General features: G+C 38.0%; 1 protein-coding gene across 1 annotated transcript in view; it reads right to left on the reverse strand.

Annotated features, from left to right (window-relative positions):
* The window catches only part of SLCO5A1 (solute carrier organic anion transporter family member 5A1), a 72,694-nt gene that overhangs the window by 27,024 nt on the left and 19,516 nt on the right, over nucleotides 1-26,154 (reverse strand). The window contains exons 3-5 of the mRNA XM_042869490.1: nucleotides 15,257-15,389; nucleotides 10,809-11,035; nucleotides 1,672-1,836 (exon numbers count right to left, since the gene is read on the reverse strand). Coding sequence (XP_042725424.1) covers nucleotides 1,672-1,836; nucleotides 10,809-11,035; nucleotides 15,257-15,389 — 525 coding nt within the window. The remainder of the gene's footprint in view (nucleotides 1-1,671; nucleotides 1,837-10,808; nucleotides 11,036-15,256; nucleotides 15,390-26,154) is intronic.

Genomic DNA, 26,154 nt, shown 5'->3' on the forward strand with positions numbered 1-26,154 from the left:
TAAATCTTCTATCAAAGCACATAACATTTTTTGTATTTGTGTATTTATCTAATATCTATCTGCAACTTCAAGTCAAAATTAAACCCAACTACAAACAAGTCAAGATTTTAGCACAAGCTGCAGAAGTTCAAGTTGTAAAATTTGACACATAGAATTTTTGCTGCTGATCAGTGCTGTGTTTGTTTAAAAATAGAAATAAATTGAAACTTAGTTAAGAAACTGCTGCTTATGCAGTGGCATGCAAAATAACTAATACAAAACTCTTACTGTTCACATATAAGGAGATTCAGCATGATAATATATATATATGTATATATGAAGTACAGATGCAGATATATGAATAATTTGCAAGTCCTCCTTCTGCTAACCAGAAAATTTTGTAAACTAGTTATGTTATTTATTAAATTAACTAATATAATTTAATGCAGAATCTCCAAGTTTCCTTTTCCAGGTTTTCCTAGAAAACAGCAAACTCCTATGGGCCTGCAGATAGCCTAAACTTCAAGTAGAACCTTGGTTCCATCAATCAAATTTTCTCCTTATGTACAGAACACAGGGATTTCATGCCCTCACTCCAGCAAGCTTGCAAACAGAAGTCAACTCATGGTACTTCTCTAATGCTTCTCCTCCACACTCTAGAGAGACTCTGGATTTTTTCCACAAACTGTAGGTGACAAATGATTCCCATGTGTCTTAGTGACTTGTCCCCCTTTCTCTTGCTGCCTTTTTTCTTCTCCTTGCACCTCACCTTCACTCCCACAACTCACTCTCCACCCCACTGCACCTTGTCAGGCGTATTATCTGAAAGAATGGAGGAGCAGAGAATTAGCAATGAACAGCTATTCTATGAGTAAGGAGAAGGCAAAAAGATGCTTAGAAAAGGAAAAGAAGAGATGGAGACGAGTGCCTCTGATGTAGCTAGGAGAGAAGCATGATGATCTGCATGCCATAGATATGACTCTGAACAAGAATCTGGCCCCCTGCTCTAGGGAAGCTGCAGCTGAAGGCCATCCCTCTTTGCTACAGAACTGACACTCCCAAGCTGAAGGAGGCATTGGATTTAGCCACACACTGCAGCAGCAGAGGAAGTGGCACAGCTGCCAGAGCAGGGCCCCAGCAATATCAGGGCCTGGGGAGCCATCCCGATTAGGCCGTGTTGCTGGGTGCTTGGTGGTGGCAGAGACATGGGGAGAAGGGCACAGGCACCTGGGGGGGAGATGAGGAAGGGAAGGGGAGGGAGGATAAACAAATGGTCCCCAGGGAGAAAAAAAGGCTAGCACATTTTCAAGATCAAAAAGGAAGTAAAATTCACATCAAATAACAACACGTAAGAGACTTTTAAGCCACACACATCACAGTAACGCTCCTGGGTTTTCTAGTTTGCTTTTCTCGCTTTTTTTTTTCCCCCTACAGGCTATTAACGTATTATAAAAGGTCAGTGTCTGCACACACAAACACTGAGAGCCTTCAAACAATTTAAATTGGTTCACATTACTAAAAAAAAAATATAGCAAACATCAACAAACAGCCTGAATACCCAAACCAGCACACAAAGATGGATCAAATCACCTTTCCTAAAAGCCATGTTTTCAGTTAATTCCTATACTGATTTATTTCATCAGCCAAAGAACGACAACCCTTGCAATGTTACACTCATTGGCAATGCCTTACCAGTGTAGATGCTGGCATTGGATGCTGGGATGCCAAACTGTGACTCGATGAACTTGGGAATGAAGGTAATAAAAGCTGTAACAATGGCACTCTCAGCTGTGTATGACAAACTCACAAAAAGGAATGTCATGTTGCTTAAGATCCTGACAGCTGCCCGTGGAAGCTCTATAAAATGACAAAAATGACAAATGAATGTTATAAATAATGAGTGAAAAACAAAAGCAAATTGGAACAAAACAAATTGATTTCCTTTGAGATGGACTGTAAATAATGGCTTGCTAGCATCTGGCTCCATTTGCTGAGCGGAAGGGAGAGTGCATATTTTGCATTGCACTCTTTGCTGTTTGTTCTTACACTATCTCACTGCATTGCCTGGGGCTGCAGTCCCATTTTTCACAAACAGAACAGAGATCTGTTTTAACAACACTGTCTGAAGAAACAGGACCTACGCAGTAACAGTAAAGAGCAGAGAAAAACAGTAAGAAAAAGAAGAAAATCAGGAATTGTTCTGATGTCTTCTTTTGAAGTTCTCTAGGAGATAACACACAACCTACTACTGAAACAATACTGAATTTTGCACTCCACATGAGGAAAAACAATCCCATACACCTCTGCAGCTCTCTGCTTAAAGGACCACCATTGGAAAAGTGGGATAATATTACTATAATTTGAAAAGGAAAACAAAAGATTTTAGACTACAAATTTTTATACATGATTAAAAAATATTTGCAGTGCATGCAGACAAAGCATACTGAGAAAATGATGTCAATATAAATGAATCTCAATGTACATTACATATGTACAACTCTACAACTCACACAACTCTAATGTTCCCAGAAGAGATAATAAAATAATCAATTAAAAATGAGCACATATCGTTAGCTTAAATTTAAAAACCATTCACAGCTGTTGTAATTACCCTCAAATCAAATATCAAAACCCCATGAAATTCAGAACTGTCATTATAAGAAGCACTTGAGTACTTTTAATCCAGTCCTATAGTGATATCAAGTTATCATCACAAAATGATGATAACTCTATTTAAGAGTTAATTTTTTCAGATTACATGGCATAATTTTTAAATAATGGTTGGGTTTTCTTCTCCTGGGGCTAATACCAAGATCACATGTTGTGTCCAACCATGACAAGTATATTCAGCCCAATAAGATCTGAGTTTTTTCATTAACTTTTCACGAGAACTGAACACTGCCTGAACCAGAGCCCACTGAAGTCAATGACATGACCATTCATTAGAAATAAACAGCTGAATAAGTGCAGAACAGCAAAACTGCTGTGTGAGAATGTTACTGATGTTAAAAGTCATCAAGTCAAATCTGTGTCACTTACTCCATGGACTTCAGCAGGTTATGCATATAAAAGCAAACAGAGTTTAGGCTCCCATCATGTCAGAACTTGTTAGACTGCAAATTAGCACTGCGGTTGTCTGATTGCATCCAGTCTTAGCTTATGCCAGTTGTCAAAAATTATACTGATTTCATTGTGCAAACAGAGTTTATCATTTTAATGTAGTCAAATGCTCTCTTGCTGCCTCTATGAAGAAAAATACTAAATTTGGTGGAAATAAGTAATGAATAAGTCTTATTAAGAAGCACTCATATATTTGAATCTTAGTATTTTTGATCACTTACTGCTTTTTTTTTTTAATTATTATAGCACCGTTTACAATAGTATAAAAGAGAAAAAAAAAGGGAAAACACAAGTATGTGGCAATACAATATCACTGTGAATATATGGGAGCTTGTGATACAGCTGTACATCAGCTGAAACTGCATGAGAGCAGCAAGAACAAAATGAAACTTTATCAGTATTTATTACCAGATATAACACATTCAAAATACAAATGATCAAAATGAATCTCATTATTCAAGAGGAAATGAAAGAGAAAAAACATCAAAGGTATAAAAAAAACATTAGTCATCAAATCTCACCAGATTTTGCTTTTATTTTGGGGTTGGATTGCGTTGGATTAGCCAGTGAGGGCACAGATGCAAAAAGAAACCAAAGAAACAAGAGCCAAGATGCTTTTGCAAAGCCTCTCATGGGGCAAGATGATGCAGTTTAAGAAAATGGCTGACACAGGACAGCTGCTGCAACATTTCCCTAGAGACGTGGCATGGGACTTATTGCCATTCCCAAGAAACGGCAGCAAGTAGTTATAACTGTGTTGTTGCCACTGGATGAAAGGAATCACAAAAGAGAGTGCCAGGATTGATTTTGCTGAAAACTGAGCTACTGAGTGTTTTGAAACTTGGGCAGCAGCACTCAGCTCTCACTGTGAGATGACAGAAATGGTGGCAGTGAGACCACAAGCTAAGTGAGGCAGTTCATTACAGCAGAGCCAGAGCTAACAAATGCAGGATACCAGCCGTAAACAAACACATCTTCATCTACGAGGTCTTTTCTCTCATATGAAGAGGAATGAAGAACAAAAAGAGTAAAAACTTTGGTTAGGAAAACCAAATAAACATCTTCTAAGACTCCATGTTGGCCCCTACCAGCTTCTTTGTGTGTCAACACTGGCTGAGCAAGAATAAAATTTTCCATTTTCAGATGCAGAAAATAGATGAGACATCTCTGTTCACAGAATCACAGAATCACCAAGGTTGGAAAAGACCTACAAGATCATCCAGTCCAACCATCTACCCATCACCAATAGTTCTCACTAAACCATGTTCCTCAACACAAAATGCAAACGTTCCTTGAACACCTCCAGGGTCGGTGACTCCAGCACCTCCCTGGGCAGCTCATTCCAGTGCCTGACCATTCTTTCAGAAAAGTAGTATTTCCTAACGTCCAGCCTAAATCTCCCCTGGTGCAGCTTGAAACCATTCCCTCTAGTGCTATCACCAGTTACGCAAGAGAAGAGGCCGACCCCAGCTCACCACAACCTCCAATCAGGTAGTTACAGAGAGCAGATGTTTCTTCAGCTCTACCTTCTCTGCCAAAGTTGTAGCAAATAAAATTTTAAAAAAGATACACTACTGAAAACTTTTTACAAAAGTGAAGGTGCCTGTTTACTAACAGCGAATGGCATTAGTTTCAGCCATGCTGGTATCTACTGCAATGTCTGGACTTTGTGGCTATTAGGATGGTGTATGACATATATGTAAAAACATAAAATTGTTATAAACAACCCAAAAATATTCAGGAAGAAAATAGCCTTTCATGTTTCAACCTCATAATAACGACCTAGCTTAGCAGTTGGTGGAAGAGTGACTTTGAGTAAGTCTGATAAAAGGCTTTGTATAGCAGAGAGCTGTTCACTTGTGCTGGATAAATGCAGAAGAAAGACAATAGCAACTTTCAGAAGATTGGACACTACAGAGAGAAATGTCATTTAATTATGATGATGAACTTAGTGGTCTTTGCAGAAACGGAAAGTCTTTAGCCCAGAACTTAAAGTCCAAGATTTTTTCTAAATCCATAATTTTAAAGGATCATAATACTTGCTAAAGTTTAGCTCTTTCTGAAAAAATTGAACTTCGCAAGAATGTATGATTTAGAATTTTCAGTCAAAAGATACTAAAGAAATAATTAGGTAAACAACTGCAGAGCTAATGAACATTTTGCTCTGGCATTCTGATGTAGAGCTGTGCTTTCTGTTAACTCCTACTTATATTTTTCAGGGTACTAAGCACCTAGCCTAAAGGTCATTTCTAATTTGAAAACTAATTAGTACATTTGAGATGGATTTGTACTGCTAAATAGATAAAAATTAGAGTGCCTTGGAACAAGCACAAGTTCTCTTAAACTCACGTGAAAGATTCTCCAGGGAACAATTCTGATTATTTTAATTTCTGGCAGGAAATAAAACAGAATATGCAGCACTAACACAGACCACCTGCAGCAACTCAGGCTTGGAGCTCTTTGCGATTCCTGAACGTATAAGGAAAAGTTATTACACATGAAGAATCTGGCAAATAAAAATACTTTCACGGAATTCAGTTTTCTCTGTTTTCCTCCTACAATTACAGTAAAATCCTATGCAACAGAACTCCTGAAGCTTGTGATAAAAAGGCACAATAATCTCACATCTTCCAACCACATTAATTCCAATAAGAAGCAAGAAAGATAAAATCTTTAAAGGCTCTTTGTACTATATAATCAATCATGCATTTAAACCATTTCAATGTCACATTATTTTTGCGTGACTAGCTGTAGGCCTACTCTTTCATCTCAAGGTCATTATTAAACCTGTCAAGTTCTGATTTTTAGGAGGCCTTCGAAAACCATCTCTCATTTTTCCAAGTGTGTAGTAAAAACAAAACTCATTCTGTCATTTGAACAAATAAGTCTCTGCCAATTACATTCCTGAAACTGAAACAAACATTTAGTATGTCTGCAAATACGTTTACTGTGCAATAATTCAAATCTTAACATTTTTCTTTTTTTCTTTTTTTCTTTTTTTTTTTTAATAACATAGTATGTAACTAAACATAAATTGGAACCTGCCTTGCTGGACTCATTTGAGAGTCTAGTAGCACTTTTCTTCCCCTCCTGCTCTCTGAAAATATGTTATCTCTAGCCAGTATCCATTTTCTTTCACTGGTATGGTGGACCACTACTTGATTGATGGATAAGCCTATGAAAAATCTGCAAGCAATAGAATTATTTGTAAATGTTGCTCTCAACAAAACTCTGAAAGAATGGAAACAGGATTCTAATTAAAGAAAAACATTAATTCCAACTTCAGCTCCTTTGCAATTTATTTTATTTTATTTTAGCCTGGTTCCTTTACCAGCCAAAGGTAGTAGAGTGAATACAACTGGGGGAATAAAACATCCAGCTCTATAGCACCATCCTCTTGGTGCTACAAATATCCATGGTTTTGTTTAACAGAATGGAAATTAACACTTTCAGTCACATGTGACTCTTTGCTTGCTTTCCAGCAGCTTCTCAAACTCCAGCTAATGCTGCTCATCACTGCAGGGCTGTGACATTTTCTATTTTTGAGTTCTCCAGGATGACACAAGCCAGCAGCAGGGGGAGTGACGTGCTTAAGGTGAGTGGCATGGCAGGTAACCCAGCCCTTGGTCTCCTGAACTCTGACATTTACAGGGCTCACCTGGGCACACAGCCCAGCATCCCCTCCTCTTGTGCTGATTCTCTCTGACTGCTCTTGGTGCACTGGGGAAACTTCAGCTGGTTTCCTCAGGGGAGCACTTGAGTACTTTACATCCCCAGGAATTTCTTTTACCTTTGGTGATATCCTGACAAGCATTATTATCCTGTCTCAAGCCTGGTAGGGACTGACTGCGAATGGCATACGACAGCTAGGAGACACAAAAGACAGACAGGGAAATTGCACATGGGCTGGGCTTGCAGATAACATGGGTTTACTTATTGGGAGGAAAAATTAAAAATAAAATTTAAAAAGTAGAAAACGTATGGAAGTAACACCTCTTAGTTTGGAACAGAATATTTCAGATGAGTAATATACGCATTTGCTTTATTTAAACTGCTCCTTTACCCAATTGCACAGCAAGCTTCATTATAGTGGTAAGTAAAAGGGACTGCATAGTTTCCATGGTACAGAACCCTAAGGGTATCCACGTAATAAGTGAAAACAGTGCTTCTGTTTACTTAAGTTCATGATTAATCTGCATGTATGGGATTGAATTATGGCTTCTTTATCATATCTCTTCTCTGTCTCATATTATTCATACTACCTCAATTTCTCCCAGTAAGCAAAACCCCCTCTTACAACCTATTTAATGCTTTTGATACTTGCCTCAGAAGCACTCTCCTTCATATTGCTTACTTGTAACATAAATAGAAAAGATTGAATTCCTGCTCCTTGTGTCTTGAAATATGGGAAAATCAAAGGTGGATTTTTATCTGATCCCAGGTCTATAGACCAAAATAAAGCCAAGGTCACTGAAGTCGGAGGACACTTGCAACAGGAACCAATCCTGTCCTACATCTTCAGTCTATCCTGGCATCCACTTCAGGAAAAATAACCCTAGCCCTCTCCTATCACAACTTATTAATTCCTTTTCATTCACATAACAAATTAATTTACATGAAATTAGGACAAATTACAGCAGGACAAAGCTTCCCAGTTAAGACAATGTCCGATCAGAATATCAAATTACAGTTTCTTCCATGAGAGATTTCCTAGCAATGATGCACAGATTTTACAGGTTAATGGCACTGACCTCTGTCATGACAGACTAGGACATCACTGATATTTATTAGTACAGAATGGAAGATGTGACCTACTAAATCACCAGTCTTTCGGCTACTGCCTAAGTGGAGTTTTTGCCTAACATTCTATAAAAAGAGAAAGCCCTGAAATTCAGTGGGAAGTATAAATTGAACACTGCATCTCAGAAGGAGCAATGCTAAATGACTTCGACACGTGATTATTTCTCCTTCCTATTATAAATGAAATTACATCAACTGAGAAGCTTGAGGCATGATGTCATTCCATAAAGCCCACTTAAACTTGAAAAATAATTAAATGATAGCACGCTCCTGCCACAGACTCTTTTTGCTAAGGTAAATGACACCTAATGGAAAAGCTATTATCAGCTTATAGGAAAATACTTTCCTCTGTGTTATCTTGACTCACTTGGCTCCTTCTGACATGCGGAATATAATGCTGTTTTTCAATGTTCCACACTCTGAAGTTCCTTCTTCAGAGAAAATGGAATGTTTTGTACATAAAGGAGCTCTAATTTGGCAGCATAATTAATATTGTAACCAAGGACACTGTTAGTAGAAGGTATGGTACGCAGTTAGGCTGATACACACTTTAGGAACATACAACATGACCTGGAAGGTGAAATTACGTTCAGAGACAGAGAACCCACATCAGCAAACTCATCCAGATGCAGGGTTTGACTGACAGCCTGTATCTTTTCCATGCACATCTATGGGCTAAAGCAGACCCTCTGCTGTGTGACCTGAAATTGTTAAGGAAGAAGCCCATCAGGGACTGATATATTTCCCACTTCCCCAGGTTAGTGAGAAAATCGTGAACATCAAAAGCCAGAACTGCTTTTGATATACAAAAGCCTCTAAGATTGAATTGGGAAAAAAAGAAAGAAAAAAAAAAAAAAGAAAAAAATAAAAACACAACTAGCTTCATGGATTTAGGAGAAAACATTACACACAAGGACTAGTATATAATGTGGGAATACCATTTTTAAAGAAGGAAGTACATAACATGCTTTTCTCACATTTCTATCACTTTCAGAGCCATTCTATGCAGATTATTGGACCAGGAACCAGTATCTTACACTAAGAGACAAACACAGAACGTAGTTCTGAAATTCTGATACTGGAGATTTACTTTACTCACTCTGTGCCTTAAAAAGATTTTCTTTTGTAAGTTAATACAACAATATAAGTAAATTATAGTCTCAACGCTTGTTTCTTTTTTACTTCTATAGGAGCTAATAGTAACTTCAATTACCCTGGGAGTATATATATAAATGCAACATAAAGGAAACCAATATGCACGTGGGCAAACAAAATTACAGTAGTTTGAGTATTGCTAGGATTTGTTCATTCAATATAAGGAGTGATCATTAACCCACCACTGAAATATCTATCAGTCATAGAAACACAAAATGGTTTGGGTTAGAAGGGACCTTAAAGATCATCTAGTTCCAACTCCACTGCTGTGGGCAGAGTTACCAACCACTAGATGGGCCCCATCCAACCCGGCCTTGAACACCTTCAGGGATGGGGCATTCACAACTTGTCTGGGTAGTCTATTCCAGTGCCTTACCACTCCCTAAGAATTTTCTCATAACACCTAACCTAAATCTTTCCCCTTCTGGTTTAAAACTATTCCCCCTTGTCCTATCACTGTTTATAAGTTTTCCTCAAGTACTGGAAGGCCACAGTGAGGTCCCCTCAGCACCCTTCTCCAGAAGGAACAAGCCCACCTCCCTCAACTTTTCTTCATAGGAAAGATGCTCCAGTCCTCTGATCTGTACCTCCTATGGACCTGTTCCATTAGCTCAGGATCCCAGGCTTAGATGCAATACAAGTCCAGATGAAGCCTCACAAGGGCAGAATAGAGGGGGACAATCACTTCCCTCACCCTGTTGGCTGCCTCTATTTTGAAGCAGCCCAGGATACTGTTGGCCTTACGGGCCGCAGGTGCATATTGCTGGCTCACATCAAGCTTTTTGTCTACCAGAACCCCCCAGTCCTTCTCCACATATCTCACTGTCCCACCCCAGTGCAACAATGATACATATGCATAAAAATGAATACAAATGATTTCGTATGTCAAATGATACATTAATTTTGTGATTTCTCTTAGTTCCGTTTGCATTAGAATGTCATAAAGATGGCACAGGCAGCATTCATATAATGGAAGCGAAGGTGGGCAAAACAACATCGTTAATACAGTGGCATTAAGGTTCATTTATTCTTGTCCTATACTATTCAAGATGACACTCTAAATTTCTAATTTATTTGCTTGTACCAATTCATTTTTAATACAGTGCATTTCTTCCTATGGCATTTTATCAATCATTATTACTGGCTGTCAAATTTCACATTAAGGTTTTACACTTTGAATAAAGTAAAAATCACGTTACTTGTCAACCCTTTCAACTCGTGTCATTTCAGAATTAGCACAGATTAAATTCATCCTAGCCATCAAAAAATAAATAGCCTGCAACACACAAAAGCCGGGAAATGCATGAGAAATAAAATAATCTGTTCCAGTTAACTTGCTTAAATACATGAAGGTAATTTAACTCACTTACTAGAGTTCTTTTTACTTGTTTTGCTTCTTTTTCAGAAGAGCCTTTCTTGTATGAAGAATAGCTTACGCAAGTATGACAGTAGCATACAGCAAGGTATACAAAAGTGCCTGGTAATAGAGGCCATACAGTTATATGACAAACAGGAAAATCATATAACTACAGCAAACAGAGCACCTATTTGTCACTAGTGCACGTAAACACTTCAATAGTGTAAGTATTTCTTCCCTCACAACTGCACTTCATAACTTTAAAAGACCATCAGTAGCAAAACATAGTATTAAATACAACAGGTAAAAATTCTGCCTCCAAATACACTTCATACAACCCTAGAAGATGAACCTGTACACAAAATGTAAAGCATTTAAAACTTAAAAACAACCTCACCTTTAACATTCTTTCCAAATCCCATAGAAGCAGGAACTGCACTGTCTGCTTGTATTTTGCTATTTGCTTTCTCTTTCATGACTTCATCATCACTTGAAACATCATCAGAGTTCATTTTCTTTTTCTTTTTCTTTTTTTTATGTCGAGGAGGAAGCTTTTTTGGAAAGGTAAACATTGGAAATATCACAAGGAGCATTGCAATGGCACAAAGAAGAAATCCACTCCACCTAATGCCAGAAGATAGGAACAGAAATGAAAGGCAATACATTACATGAAATAAATATACCAAAGTGATTATTACAGACTGTACTAGCTAGAAGGACATCTTTGCAAAATACACAACACTGAAATTAGAGTAAATTAATGGAGTGGAGAGGATCCTTCACTGTGTTAAAACACTTAATTAGAAGACTTTTCTGTTGGCTTTTCTACTGATAAAGGTATTTATCTAGCAACCACCAAGTGGTTTATGAAATAGGGTCAGCTTCGAATTCCTGTATATTTCTACTTCTGATAATTATTCAGAGAAGGAGACGTTCACTTTTACTTTGCCTTTCTTAGATAATTTGCAGTAAAGCAATACAGCATTCCTCTGGAGAACACAAAAATTTATCTTTGGCATTAACCATGATATAATGTCCAAATTGACATATCAAAGCTAGATCTGTTCTGCTTTCCAGTGCCTACTTTTCACTGCACTGACTGTTCAGCTCTCTCTCTTTCCAATGAAAAGCTCCTCAGAAGTCACCCTTGAGTTCTTCCAATGTATTGAAAGTGAGATTTTCAATAGACACTATTCTACTCTGCACTAGTACCTAGAACATTCATTGAATTCAGCCACCTTACTCCAATATCCAAACTCAACAACAAAAGTCTGAAGCACTCTGATTTCATATCACAGTGCATAGGTGAAATCTTACGTTTTTGCACATCTTTTACACTTAAAAAAGGAAGCTACTCCAGGAAGCTAATAATTAAATATTTGTGCAAATTTTAAACATTTAGAAGTCCAAGATAGACAGGATTACTTGCACAATAAACAGAAATGTTTGGCAACACTTTCGTAATGCAAAGATATTACAAACTGTACCATTAAATAAAGGTCAATTCATATGCATATATAATGGTTATGCAAAGTTAAACACCAAACAAACTTTCACATGTAACACCATTTTTGTTAGAAAGATTATGCAAGGAGCTATTCTGAGGCAAATCTAAGTTACTGAAAGTTTTCACTTGTTTTTATATTACATAAACAGAAAATCCTCTATTGACTCATTTTAGCTAACAGAATACATAGGCTAGAAACCACACTTTCAGGAGGATCAATCAGCACTATCAGGTGGGTAATAAATTGGTAGACTGTATAAAAATGCAGTAACACCCCTTTCAGGATCTCAAAGGCAGAAGCTGCACTGATCAAAGAAACAATCTGTGGCAATAATAGGCAGAAATGTGAAGCCACTCAGTGGGAAACAGCAAAGGAGACAAGGCCTTGTGATGTATCGTGAGATAAAACTGAAATCCAAAGGGATCTGTATGGAAGCATACCAAGTGCTGGAGATGTCACAAATGCAGCACTGTATGTAATTATGTGCACTGTCTACATTTCACATCTTCCTGGAGAAGTATCAAAGAACTGGAAAACAGACAAAAGAATATATAAAAAATAATAGACACCTACGATAGAAAATGAGAGGTCAGAATAGGATCTACAGATTAATTAAAAAGCCCTTGATTTCCTATGTTCTAAAGTCAAAGAAAATATGCAGTGGAATACCTCAAAGGCATCTGCAGAAATCCAAAGACCTCAGATAAAAGCAATTAAAACTCGGGGAGGACCAGACAGTGCTGAAGGAATTCCTTTAAACTTCTTGCGTGGAATGATGATGAAAGACAATATGAGAAGTTCCAAGTATTAAACAGATTCAGAACTAGGCAAACAGAAGAGTGTCAGCAAAAGAAAAGTTGATTCAAAGCACTTGACAGACCGCCAAGGGCTACTCCACAACTAACGAGATCCCTATATAGCACATTAGCAATTTTTAAAGACAACAACATGACAAATGATTTCTAACAGATGTCCACAGTTACCACACTTGAATAAAAAGCAGTTTTCAATATTTGATACGATGACAAAGACAGCTGGCCTATAATTTAGTCCAGAGCACCTACAAAAACCCAGGTGTGTAAACCCAAACTGTGCAAAACAAGGAAGAAACAGATCAGAAATAACCCCAAAAGCAGCAGTTACTTAATCAGGTCTGACATGAGATAAAGTTGCCCATCCGGAATACATGCAAAATACTTTTTAGAAAGGAACAGCTTAAGTAAAAAAAAAAAAATAGACCTCAGAGCAATTCTTATTGCCATATATCACAGCTGCTTTACTTACTATCTTGTCTGTAATGATAACCTGCTTTAATAGTGGAATTTTTCCACTGGTCCCTGTGATAAGTAAAGTGAGAAACCTTGCAGCTGTAATAAAGAAAAGATGAAAATCAAAGACATTAATTCACTTCAAAGAAGACATGGCTGAGAAATCTCAAATATGACTGGCCATTAACTTATCTCAACTGCACCCTACTTTTGAAAAGCACTTCAGCTCTCTGAAGTCAGCACTAGACTACTGTTACATTTCAAATTTTTAGATTGCATACATAAAAATAAACTTGGCTACGCAGCACTTCCCTGCAAGGAGAAAATGTCACAGTCCCAGAAAATAAATTTCAATGGAATGAAAATCAACACTTCCAGAGTGCTCTGCAACCAGGCAATCACTGAGTAGCAAGGGACAAAGGACCAGCAGGCACACCATTAGAGTCACAGTTTTAATAGAAAAAGCTTTCCAAAAAAAAAAAAAAAAGCAGCACAGATGCTCTGAAATCACTGAACTATCACTAGAAGCCACCACAGATCACAAAACTTAATTATGAGAGATGTGACAGCAGGCAACAATCTTAAGAAAGTTAAGAGAAAAAATATAGAGAGCCAAAACCAAAAGAATAATACTGGAACACTCTTCAATCCACAGATTTAACAAGCATGAGGGAAAAAGGAAACTTTGAGTGACTTTTCTGAGCTGGACAGAACACGACAACTATGGCAGCTGATTTTCTGCCTTTCCTTCAGTCCTATTTGTATCACTTCTACAGGCACTCCTCTGCTAAACTGAAATTACCAAGATACCTGTCCAAGTGATATTAAGCCCTGGAGATACATGAAATCCATTTAGTGGTTTAACATAACATCTTCCAAATGTGCAAACAGGACTCTGTCTCACTTGCAAGATCCGGCACAGTAGATGTTCTCAAAGCCTAAGCACAGGCCAGGTTGTATGAGATGACCCCTCACCACTCCTGCTCAGTGGCTACAACCACTCTTGTAGGATATCTGGGACCCATCTCTGGTAGTCACTCTTCTGAGACAGGGGAGCTGAACTTGTAATCCATGAGGAAGGACAGGCATTTTTCTGGCTAATCTCTCTTATAAATGTAGCCAAACCCAGCTGTAAACCAACAACAGTGGCAGTCCATCTGAAGCAGAAGAGATTGGTGTAAATGGCTTGAAAGTAGCTACCTGATATACTTAAACACATGTGAAGCATAAGAATTTTAATAAAAATGTATAATTTTTTGCTCTGGTTTAAAATCTTTTATTCAAAATTAGCCAGAGTGCTTCTTTAACACTACAGTACATTCACATCACAGATCTTTCCTATGAGATATAAATGACAGCACAGAGCCACTAACCCCAGGGTCAGGTTAACCAAGCACTCAGGTTTCTCTGTCTCTCACTGAAAATTCATCCAAACAATCCCGTGCATCAATGCTCTTGTGCTAAGTATGGCAAATAAAGCAGTGATAAATCTTCAAAGGTCTAGGAACACTCCAAAGAATTAATTTTTCACATCAAACTGTGAAGATTGATCACTGTAGGTTAAACAGAAGCAGATATGGTCTGAGTGAAATGTCATCGTGACAAGTACTTATCCAGTGCACCAGATATGAAACTGTACTCCATACCATACCAGGGTCAAGAATCAGAAAAACCCTATCAAAGACGTGCTGGAAAGCCAGAGGGGATGTATCCAGCCTCTACTGAGAAGGACTCAACCCTAGGCAGCAGTGATCTCAAAGGTCTCCCAGACATAGCAGTATCCTGTCCGGCTATTTCTGTGCTGAGTGCTGTCAGTCAGTACCCACCATGTCAGTCAGAGCAGCTCCTGACACTGCCAAAACAGGAGATTTTTTCCATTAAATGTTGCACAGATGTTTTTGTGGCAAGCATTTCCTCTCTGTCAAGACCTACCATGCAATAACCAATACAAATCTCTTCTTCCTTGACCTCCTTCCGTAGACCTAAATAAGCCCTCAAGGGATACAGTTGCCCACCCTACCTCAATTCCCTGTTGGCAAGAGTAGCCCTGAAAAATGCTTGACCCTTACCAGTTTCCAATGAATCGGGGATCATTCTGGTCAATATAAACAGTTGTCCTAGGATCAACATAGAAACCAATGAGAAGTCCTCCCAGTAAGTAGCCAGCTGCAGGACCGAGTGCTCCCATGACATACATGATGGCTGAGGAAATAAAAGATCCAAGTTGTAAATCAGTAAAAAGAACACTTTGTTACTCATTTGCATGTAAATTAGGGATCCAAAAGTAAAAGATGTCTCATCAAGCAGAAAATTTTGTAACCAGAATTTCCTTGAAAGAAACAACAACAAAAACAAACAGAAAAAAATCTTCAAAGGCTTTGCATAAAGCAAAGTATTAATAAGAAAATTACTGTTTTCTGCACATTTTCAGTCAAATTACTGATGGAAAAGTACACTATTTTGGTATTTTAGATGTGAAGCATCTATGATTTTGACAATATCTTTTAACATTTGTAACATTTTCTTTGAATAAAAACAGAATTTGAAACATAAAATATAATCAACAGTAAGCAAACAAAAAAGCAATGGGTAAAACTTATACAAGGCAGCAAAGCACAAAGTACAAAATCCCAATACAGTTACTATCAGACTAATACTGGATTTAAAAGAACCCAAGTTTAGACATCAAATATTCCAATTTTTGGAGAGTGACAGAATGACATTTTTATTCATGCAGCCACCAACTTGGCCCTGTTGTACACAGTGACAGCAACAGACCACATATGCCATATTTCCACAGGACTCCTTCCTTGTTCAGAAGATTTGAAATTCTAACGTTATTATTATAGAAACTTCCTAATTTAAAAACGTGGTTAAATGAAAAAGAAATTCTCACATGCAACAATGCAGACGCTCATTTTACAACACCTTCACCATCTCAGTGCTGGATGAACACAAAATCTTTATCACTTGGAATAACAGAGTGGGCTCCTATCTGCTATGCCTTCTACAAGATACTCTTTGCAGAGAGCCTCCAGTCCTCATCCTTCAAAAACCCACAACAGGGCATTTCTGAGAAGGCATCACAGCTTCTGTTTGCCTGCATGCCTGTGCAGTCAGGAACAAGGATGAGACTGAGGCAGGAATAGACTACAAACGTGCTTCATCTTGGTGTTGGGCTGAACCCCAACTGGGCCTGGGAACCAGGAAACCCTTCTGCATCTCTCAGTGCAGACAGAACCGTGAGACAACAGAACATCTGTTATTTGCTGACAAGAACCAAGCACTGAAATTTAGAACCCCTTTTCCATTTTTTTAATGGAGGATAATTTGAAGTCCGTCAATTGCCTTGCCCTTAAAGTCCATCAATTTTGCTTCCTTCCTCTCCTGCTTCTGCAAAACCCGAGTCAACTTCTGAACTAAGCCAAGGTCAGTTATCACAACCCTAACCATGACCTTAGGTATTTTTCAAAGATCTTTCTCCTGTTCTCCATCTGTCGTCACAGAGTGGTCCTGTGTGGAGTCAGGAGTTGGACTTGATGCTCCCTATGAATCCCTTTGGAAAATTCTGTGATTCTATGATCTATTTCTCTCCTTAATGCATGCTGCAGCACCCATCCCTTTTAGAATGTTTCTATCCCGTGCATGAAAGCATGAAAGCCCCAATAGATTATAAGGAACAATCTTTGCCTGTCTGGTACCACAAAAACCCCAAGCTCCAGCAGCACAGCAACACAAGTGCTGCAGACTCACTACACGGCACATCAGAAGAGACCTGGTAATCTAATCATCTAAAAAGATCATCCTGGCTCTGGAATCTCCACCTCCGCATGGTTTCAGTGGAGCAGTCAGCCTCCCTGGTAGACCCCATCCTGTTTGGTCCCACCTTCGATCGGACAAGCACAGTCCTGGGGCTGCAGCCACTGAGGGAGCTTAACAGAGCTGTAGAAAGCCACCTTTCTGTGACAGCACTTACAGCAAATTATATCTCAAAGACAAAATAAATGAAATCATGAAATCTACCTGATTAGACCAAAATACCTCATACATTTTCATCTTGTGTTTTAAAAGAAGAGAAAGATGAGAATAATCTCAAGAGTAAAAAGGGGCTGTTTATCAAGGACCTATACTGCAGAAAAAAAGTTGCAAAAGCTACCACAAAAGGTAAACTGCCTCCATAAAAAGTATTTTTCAGAGTATAAATTTATTTATTACTTTTAAGTTGCTCCTTCTAAATCACATTTTCAATTTTTACGAAGCTGTAATTTGAAATAATTAGATTTCTCTAAGGTCCCTTTTACCTAATGGTTTCCAGAACTGTGTTCACTACTTAAATTTATTCCAGCCATGTTCCCTTCTGCCTTGATTGCAAACAATTCTTTGCATGTGTAAAATGCTCCACCACACATTATAACACCACTACTTACCACTAGTAAGTGGTTAAACTGCACAGTAACTGTCACTTGTATAATTCACATCATAAGGAGAGGGAAAAAAAAAACACCTATCGTAATAAATTATGTTCAATGAATACTTTCTTAGAAAATAGATTCAAAGAAGTGCAGTAAACTCAGGTCTCTAAGAAGTTTACGGAGAGAAAACACAAAGGGAGTAAAAGAGTGACCTAATCCATTCATTTCAGCATTCAGAAAAAATACTTACACTGCATCTATTCAACTTCAAGTCCACCACTGAAACAGGGAAAATGCAGCAGCTGCTTGGGCTCAGCAGCACCACTCAGCACTTGTGCTATGTTACACCTGGTAACTTCAGAGGCTGTTCTTATAAGCAGAAATTCTGTGCACTAAAGATAAAAATAAATGAACACTGCGTTCCATTAGAGGAGGTGATGCTGCCAACTATTTCATAAGTTTTTTTCTAATTGCTGTTTGCTGCTCAGATTTTGGGTTGTTTGGGTTTTTTTGTTTGTTTGTTTGTTTTTAAATACAGTTTACAGATAACATGCAAAATTCTGAATATTTCAGAAAACAGGGATATCCCACATCTGGTTCCGGGCATAAAGGAAACCATAAGCTCACGAGCTCCATTACTGTGGAACTAGTTTAGCACACTGCAACAACTTCTTCATTATTCAGTAATGGTCACAATCAAAGACTAGATACCAGGTGTAGTAAATTGATCCCGATTTCTAAATAGAACTAAAGATGGAGTGTGGCAAGAAAAGTATTTTGATATTTCAAAATGAGGTACTTGACAAAATCTGCATGAAACTGCTAAACCTTGCTGTGAAAATGAAGCTATCCCCAAGGTATGGCCTTAAGTTGAGCCAGGGGAGGTTCAGGTTGTATATTAGAAAAAATTTCTTCTCAGAAAGAGTGGGGAGACATTGGAACAGGCTGCCTAGGGAGGCTGTGGAGTAACCATTCCAGGAGGTGTACAAGAAATAGGTAGACATGGCACTGAGGAATGTGGTTTGGTAGCATGGTGGGCATGGGTTGATGGTTTGACTATATGATCTTAGTTGTCTTTACCAACCTTAATGGCTCTATGTTTCCAGGAGTCAGCCTAGCAGACTGCTCTGGGGCCCTGAAATTCTGGTCACAGACTGCATGAAAATGCACCCTAAAACCTGAGAATATTTATTCCCAAACAGGCCACCAATATTACCAGATGATACAGAAAGGAAACTAAACTGGAAATAGATTCAGCCAGGGCATCATCAAAACTGAACTCTGCTCACAAACACAAAAAGTTCTGCAGACAACTGTTCCATATTTTTTTCCATTTTCATCTTGAGGTTTTGGATGGAAAGGATCTAAAACACTGCAGTGATGTAGGAACACCTTCTCAGCACCCTGCCCCAGCTCTTTAATTTTAACAGAAGTAAAAAGAAAATTTTAACAAGGGAACACGTGGTGCTGAGCCAGTCTGCATGACATTAATTGCATGTAAGGAAACCTTGGATGTGCCTGAGTTACAACCTTCACAGGTTCTTATATTTGCAAACTATCTTCAAATCTTCTAAGTCAGAAAAGAACTATACTATAAAGTAGCAGTAATATTTCCACATGATAAAACAGAAATCATGTGTATGTTACATGCTATAGTTCCGTTCCAAAGAGCAAGTAATCTTAAGAAAATAAAATGGGAACATTATTGCTAATACAGACGTTTGGGCTACAAGGGCCATCTAGTTCTCTAGTGGTTGATTTTCTCTAAAGTGAAGAATTGTACCTTTCAGAGTTACTGTATTAGCCATCTCCACACTCAATGCTGGCAAGTCTCTAAGCATGCTTCTCAGGGAAGGTGGGTGACAAAGCACCGGCAGGTCACCCATCCTTAGCTGAAATATGGCCACTTGAGAAATACACGTGACATTCAATGCAATCACCTACACCTGGACCTTGAAGAAGGTTTTTTTTTCCCCAGAAGTTTGTCAAAGCTTGCTTGCTGCTGCAGTCATGTAGGATCTTTTGTCCTCAAACCAAAGCACTGGTTAGTCTGCTGAAATAACATTGTATTTAGAAAGATCATTTCAAAAGCAAAGATCTTGCATGTTTTTTTTAAGTCTCCTTTTTCTCTCAAAGACTCAATGTCCTGGGGAGGAGATCACATCAGCAATCATACCTCATTCTTTGGGTAAAGCTCCTCTTCAGTCTGATCAGGGAAAGATTTTCCCAGCCCTCTCAAACCTGGTATTTCAGAACATAGTTCTAACTCCTAGTTCAAATTCACTTAATTAAATGCTTATTTGCTCCTATGATACCCAGCCATGGATACTTCAATTCCTTTGACTTTTTTTCTTTTTGTTTTTGTACAACACTGTACCACTCAGTCTAGGTGTACGGTTTCCACTTACAGCTGGCTATGGCTAGCTTAGCCAAACATCCATCACAGCTAAGACTCTAGATGAGAGAAGAAGGGAGTCAAAGCAACAGTTTTGAATTACACACGGAATTTACCTACAAAATAAAAGAGAATTAAGAAATATCATTTTTATCCATTGAAAAGTTTATCCTAGGACATGTTCCAATTAATACTTCCATTCTGACAAAACAAAAATATTTACTGCTTCTGATCATAGGACTTTCTTCTTCCAGAGAAGAAGAATCTACAGAGACCCTATTGTAGCAAAGCCACTGTGATTACAGTAAGATGGACTCAATCCTCTATGGGTCTAAAAATCCCTGTTCTTACAATACATGCATAAAACAACATAGTTACTAAAGGTACTTTTTCAATCTACTCACACAGTAAAAACATATGTAAGCAAAGGTCATAAAAGTACTTGGAAAGTCCCCTCCTTCTCCTCCTAAAATGGCATCAAATGACAACCAGCCTCTATGCATTCTGAGTATGAGGATACGTATCCCTGCGGCACCATAAAATGCATTCCCCTTCAACTTTGCCTTTCCATGTTAGTAATTGTTAGCACCAATAAAAGCAGCAAGCACCATGTTCTGCCTAAATGAACAGAAAGTCCACATTAGTGGTCTACATCAGGCCATCTGGCTCCTGGGCTCTAGACAAGTTACTTTGGTTTAAGAAGTAAAAGCAAAGTAATATATTGCTCAGTCCCCTGCACTGTGTGCACTGTGCACACACATCACCACACAAAGTTTAGCACTAGATGGAGAGGAACATTTCTGAAAGACCCCACTGTTCCAGCCTTGGCAGCACATCACCACAGTACAACCTTCCACTTCATACATGTGTAAGGCAAGCAGAATTTGATCTTTATTCTACTTTCAATTAAAGTTTAGAATTTGCAAAATCCTGCAAAATATACAGTGCTCATTCTGGAGGGATGTTTTTGGCTTGCTTTTATTTTTTTTCATATGTGTATTTTTTTTTTTCCTGTCAGGACAGTAATGCAATTTTGCAGGATACTTTTTTAGTGAGATACAGATATAATCTTTTTTTTATCTGTAGATTTCAAATTTTTACTCTGATAGATTAACTGCCACCATAAAATGAAGTTGTAGATTGGAAAACAGAGATACAAAGGATAAAATGAATCACCTACAGTTATGTAGCAGAGTGGAAAGGCCAAGAGTACAATTTACTTCCCCAAAGCAATAACTGTGTTCTGCGTGCTGAACAGCATTCATCCTGAAAGAACAGCAAGGGAAGAATAAAAATGACTCAAAAAGAAAACACTCACAAATTCCACTCTTAAGTAAAAGCCCATGTTTATAGGTTACCTGTTTACAGGCAGAAGAATGAGCTTTAATAGAAATGACAAGATAACTTTATATGACTGAATTATCTATATGTTGGGAGATTTAGAGGGCTAAATATTTACATGTATGTAGTTCCATATCTTGGAACTACAAGGGGATATCTGTTCCAGTCTGGGATTTTGGTAATGGCTTTAAGTTGTGCCAGGCAAGATTCAGATGGGATATTAGGAAAAATTCCTCAGAACAAGTGGTGAGGCACTGGAACAGGCTGCCCAGGGAAGTGAAGTCACTCCCCTGAGGCGTTCAAGAAATGTGTAGATGTGGCACTGAGGAACATGGTTAGTGGGCACACTGGGGAAGGGCTGACAGTTAGGCTAGATTATCTTAGTGGTCTTTTCCAACCTTAAGGATTCTATGATTGTATAAGCAAAAGAAGTAGTGTCATGGTACAATAGCATCCTCTCCATTCCTACTGCCAGTGTGTTTCCTACAAGAGCTGTGCTGTCACTGAAGAAATAAACAGCAGGATATTCCTTCACAGTAGGGAGCAGGTCCTAATTCAGCCCCAGCACAATGCTGGCAGACAGAGGCCAGGATGGAGAACACATCCAAACCTCAGCCCAGCACTACTCCATCTCTTTTGTCCCAGTAGCAGCAATGAAGTAGCAAGGAACAAGTGGAAAGCTTCCAAAGAAACACCACTCACAGTCAAAATGCACATTTATTTCCACTGTGGGTGAGTGTAGAAGAGACAAGTTACCCAAAAAACTTAATTTTTAACCACTCTTTTGAGCCTGAAGAATGAAAACAGAGTACATACAAGCAGAACCCAAGAATGCTTCACAAAAGCCTTGAAGTCAGGAAATCACAGTTCACTTCCTTCTTTTCTTCATGAAAACACAGCCAATCCTACCTATACATGCTTTAGGATTTTTTCTTTCATGTGGTTGTCTGCTCAGGAAAAAAACAATGCTCAAAGCATTGTTGTGTATCAGCTAACAAAGTAAAGTTCAAATCTTTAAATCATTTCCTTTCAAAACGTATTAGCGTTACCACAACTTTAAGTCTATCAGATCCAGGGTTCCACAAAATAATAAACAGAGCAAGAAAGCTGTTCCACTAGCTTGACTTGATCTTTGTATAGAAAATGTTTGCTAACATTTTTGCAAGCAGATGCAACAGATCGGAGAAACCCCTTTTTAGAGCAGCATTGCACCCCTTTTTAGAGCACCAGGGCACTATTTTACCTACCACAGAAAATTAAAAGAATGGACCAGCTTACAACTTCATTAAAAAAATCTGAAAGTTAAATGAAATACTAATACGCCCAATTACTTGCCAATGTCAGATGAAAAGCTTTAAACTTCTACTTGTCTCTCATGTATTTGTTACTAACATATCACTTGTATCAACACATCATCATTATGAAGCATATAAAGCTCTTACTTCTATACTGTTTATGCTTTGTATTCTAAGAGTACAGTCGTTTTCACGGGGTCCAAATCCAGCGTCACAAAAAAAACAGCGAGATAAGCCCCATCTAAACACACAAATATCAGCTGCCTCTCCCTGTGTGTACCTCTCACACATGCCAGCCCTGCAGCACTGCTCCATGTCACACACTGTGCTACAGAGCACATCACTCACTAGATTACACTACTGATTATGTGCATCCAATGCAAAATTTTAAAAAAACTGAAAATACCAAAGAATAAAGGCTTGTATCTGTGCCATGCTATTTCAGCAGTAAAGAAGCCTGGTTTGAGAAAAGATTGCCCCAACAAAAACTACTCCAGTGCTTAAAATGTGTTCTTTAACTCCTTATTTCTAATGACTTCGAAATTCTATTAAGTAGAACTTCAAGAGCCAGCCACAGACTCCTGTTCTTTGAGATAACTCTGTTTCATTTCGAAACACAAATACTACATCTTTTCTTTTTTTCTGCAAAATCTGACTTTTCTGTCTTTATATTCACCTATAAGCAAACATTTGCTGGTACATTACCAAGCACAACTTGTGTTATTAAGTAAACATTGAAAAGATAAATCTGCTGCAAGAGCTTAGTGGAAACAGCTGAAATTTCATGTGCAGTTTCAAAATCAATGTGGTTAACCAAATTTAGACATCATGCACAAGAAAAATCTTGGATCATATAATTAACCATAGCAAGCATTATCAGATTTTAAACAAATTTTAAGGGAAGAATTTTTCAGTTGACAGCACTACAAAAGCACACACTGCTATCTCTGATTCTAAGCATATGGAAAGCCCCACAGATGTACACGGTTTGCGTGACCAAAGATGAGCTTGTCTCTACTTGCATGATCAGAACCAAGATTGAAAACAAAGATGCTCTGACATCCTTTCCACAGATTAAGAGGTATTAGGCGCTTTATGTTCCCTAAAGAAATGTTTTTAAAAAACAGAAGTGTCAACAACTACTTGAATGCATAAATAAGGAAAAAATCAAAACGGTGTTCCTTAAACTTCTGAGGTATCTTTCCATGTGTAGGAAATATTGATGTGGAAATGCACTTTTATTGAAATTTAGCTCTCAGACAAATACACAGACTACTTGCGCTGGATGCAACCAGAATTTCAAAAGATGAACCAAAATGTAAAACTTTGCTCTTAGCTGTTTTTCTCATGGAAATCAGTTACCAGAAACCTCCACATCTCACCTTCAAATTTTTCAAGTCTCTGTCAGTATGCTGAGTCATAAACATAAGATAATGACTCCCAAGATGACCACCACCTTTGAGCTCCCAGACTCCAACGTTACAAAACAACAAATTACTTGAGATGTTTTCTTCTTTGAATATTTTTAACCAGTGAAACTAGGCAAAGATATCAACCACTTTGCATATACCTACTGAGTGCCCTTAAGTCCCTTCCAAATTCTGGACCTCTCAGCATCCCAAAATTACCTTCAAAGAAATGTCATAAAAGTAACATACATTTCCATACAGAAAATGATCTACCATATATTTAGTTATTAGCCTAAATTCTAACCAACCTACTGCTGTAAATCATTTTAAAACTCTGATCTCCAAAATCCAAGTAATAACTTCTTAAATAATTTGCCTTATTTCTCATTCATTCAAATACTGAAAGCTAGTAAAAGCATTATTCACTCAAGCAGGATTCTGTAAATTAGTGGGCTACTCTCATGAGGCAGGCAGGAGCTTCTGCCATATTACTCAGCTACATTCCTAATAACAGGAATGACGCTGAAGCTGTCAGCTGCCTTTAAGAGATACTGGAGCTGCTCCTTGACTAATAGTTATAGTTTCCGTTAAGCCACATCAAGTGGGAATATCTCATCTCTGCCTTTTAATTGCTTGGCTTTGTTTTTTTAATTGTTTGGCAGCTGAGTATGCATGCACATACACTTAATTTTCATTGAGGACTATTCCCAAGAGTAACTTTAAGTACACGCTTATGGACTCTGCTGATCCCACTCTCTTCAAAGTTTCCTTCTTTAACAACACTTCTAACTGAAGTGGAGAGAGGCTGGTTTGTTCATTTGCATCTCACCTCCTCTTCTTTGGATTATCATAACTGTAAAAGAACAAACTGTGAGAGCTGAAATTTGACCTCTGCAAGCAGACTTTTACCATGTACATCACCAATAAGTAAATGTAAGAGATTGAAGTATTTCCAAATTACGTGATCTTCAAATTGCAGCAAGAAAACTTGGGTGCACAGCCACCACATCACTAGAACCTCAGAGGAGTATTTCAGAATACTTGCACTTGTCACAGTTTTACTTCACGTTCAGGCAGAGTGAGCAGACACAAATATATCATTCAGGTCTTCCTGTTTTGGACAGGTAGGGTACACACATTCCCAGTGGGAACAGAGGAGAAAAGGCTGGTTAGATTTTTTCAGGCATGGGACCAGATTTGAGAAGATGACATCATGCATCCAGGAAGAACAAGGAATACTTGCCAATTTCTTAGCAAAATCTATGCACCTTAAGTACTTAATGTCAAGAGATAAGGGTTTTACTGGTTTTTGTGTACAAATCAGGTAAGGACATGCAAGTTTGAGATTTGCATAGGACGCACATTCTGTAAACTGCGCAAAAAACAGATCCGTTGTGCCTAGGAAATTAACTGAAAAAGAAAGAAAGTGAGAAGGACTAAATAGTCCCTGAAAAGAATATTTGACTATCTGTTGATAGTCACAGAATTTCTATATACATTTATTTTGTCTTGGTCCTACCAGCAAGACATTGGAACAAAGAAGGAAATTATTTCAATCATTTTCTCTCACAATTAATTTCCTTTCAAAAATTGGTTTACGCCTAGGAGGCACAGGTTAATTACTGAAAATCCTTGTGATTGCTTTTCCCTCTGCTACTTCTACCTAATAGATAGCAAAGAAGGGCAAGTCAAATAACATTTCTTCTTGTTTTCCTTGCAAATTGTACTTACATTTTCATCTTTCAACTGAAACAACAGGAATTACAGTTCATTACTCATATCTGACTGAAAATCTGCCTGTAAGCAAAAGCATATTATTCCAGTAATTTGCAGATGACCTTGTTAGCTTTATTAATGTTCATTGTGTTGCTAAAGAAGTTATTTTTCTGCATTCACAAAAGGACTAAATCTGCAATAGCCTGAATAAAATAGTATTAAATAACAATTGGGAAAGTGCAATGCACAGCCCTATACTCATATTTAAACCGTGCTGGGAATATTATAACAGGATGAAGACTCTGAAAAAAAAAAGATTGTCATCCGTATGTGTGTTATAAATACTGGAAGCTATTTATTTTGGCTAAAGGACAACATCACCGTTTCATGAAAATCTAC

Source organism: Lagopus leucura, unplaced genomic scaffold (assembly GCF_019238085.1).
Source record: "Lagopus leucura isolate 7727_CA_CO unplaced genomic scaffold, USGS_WTPT01 Super-Scaffold_100002, whole genome shotgun sequence".
NCBI lineage: Eukaryota > Metazoa > Chordata > Aves > Galliformes > Phasianidae > Lagopus > Lagopus leucura.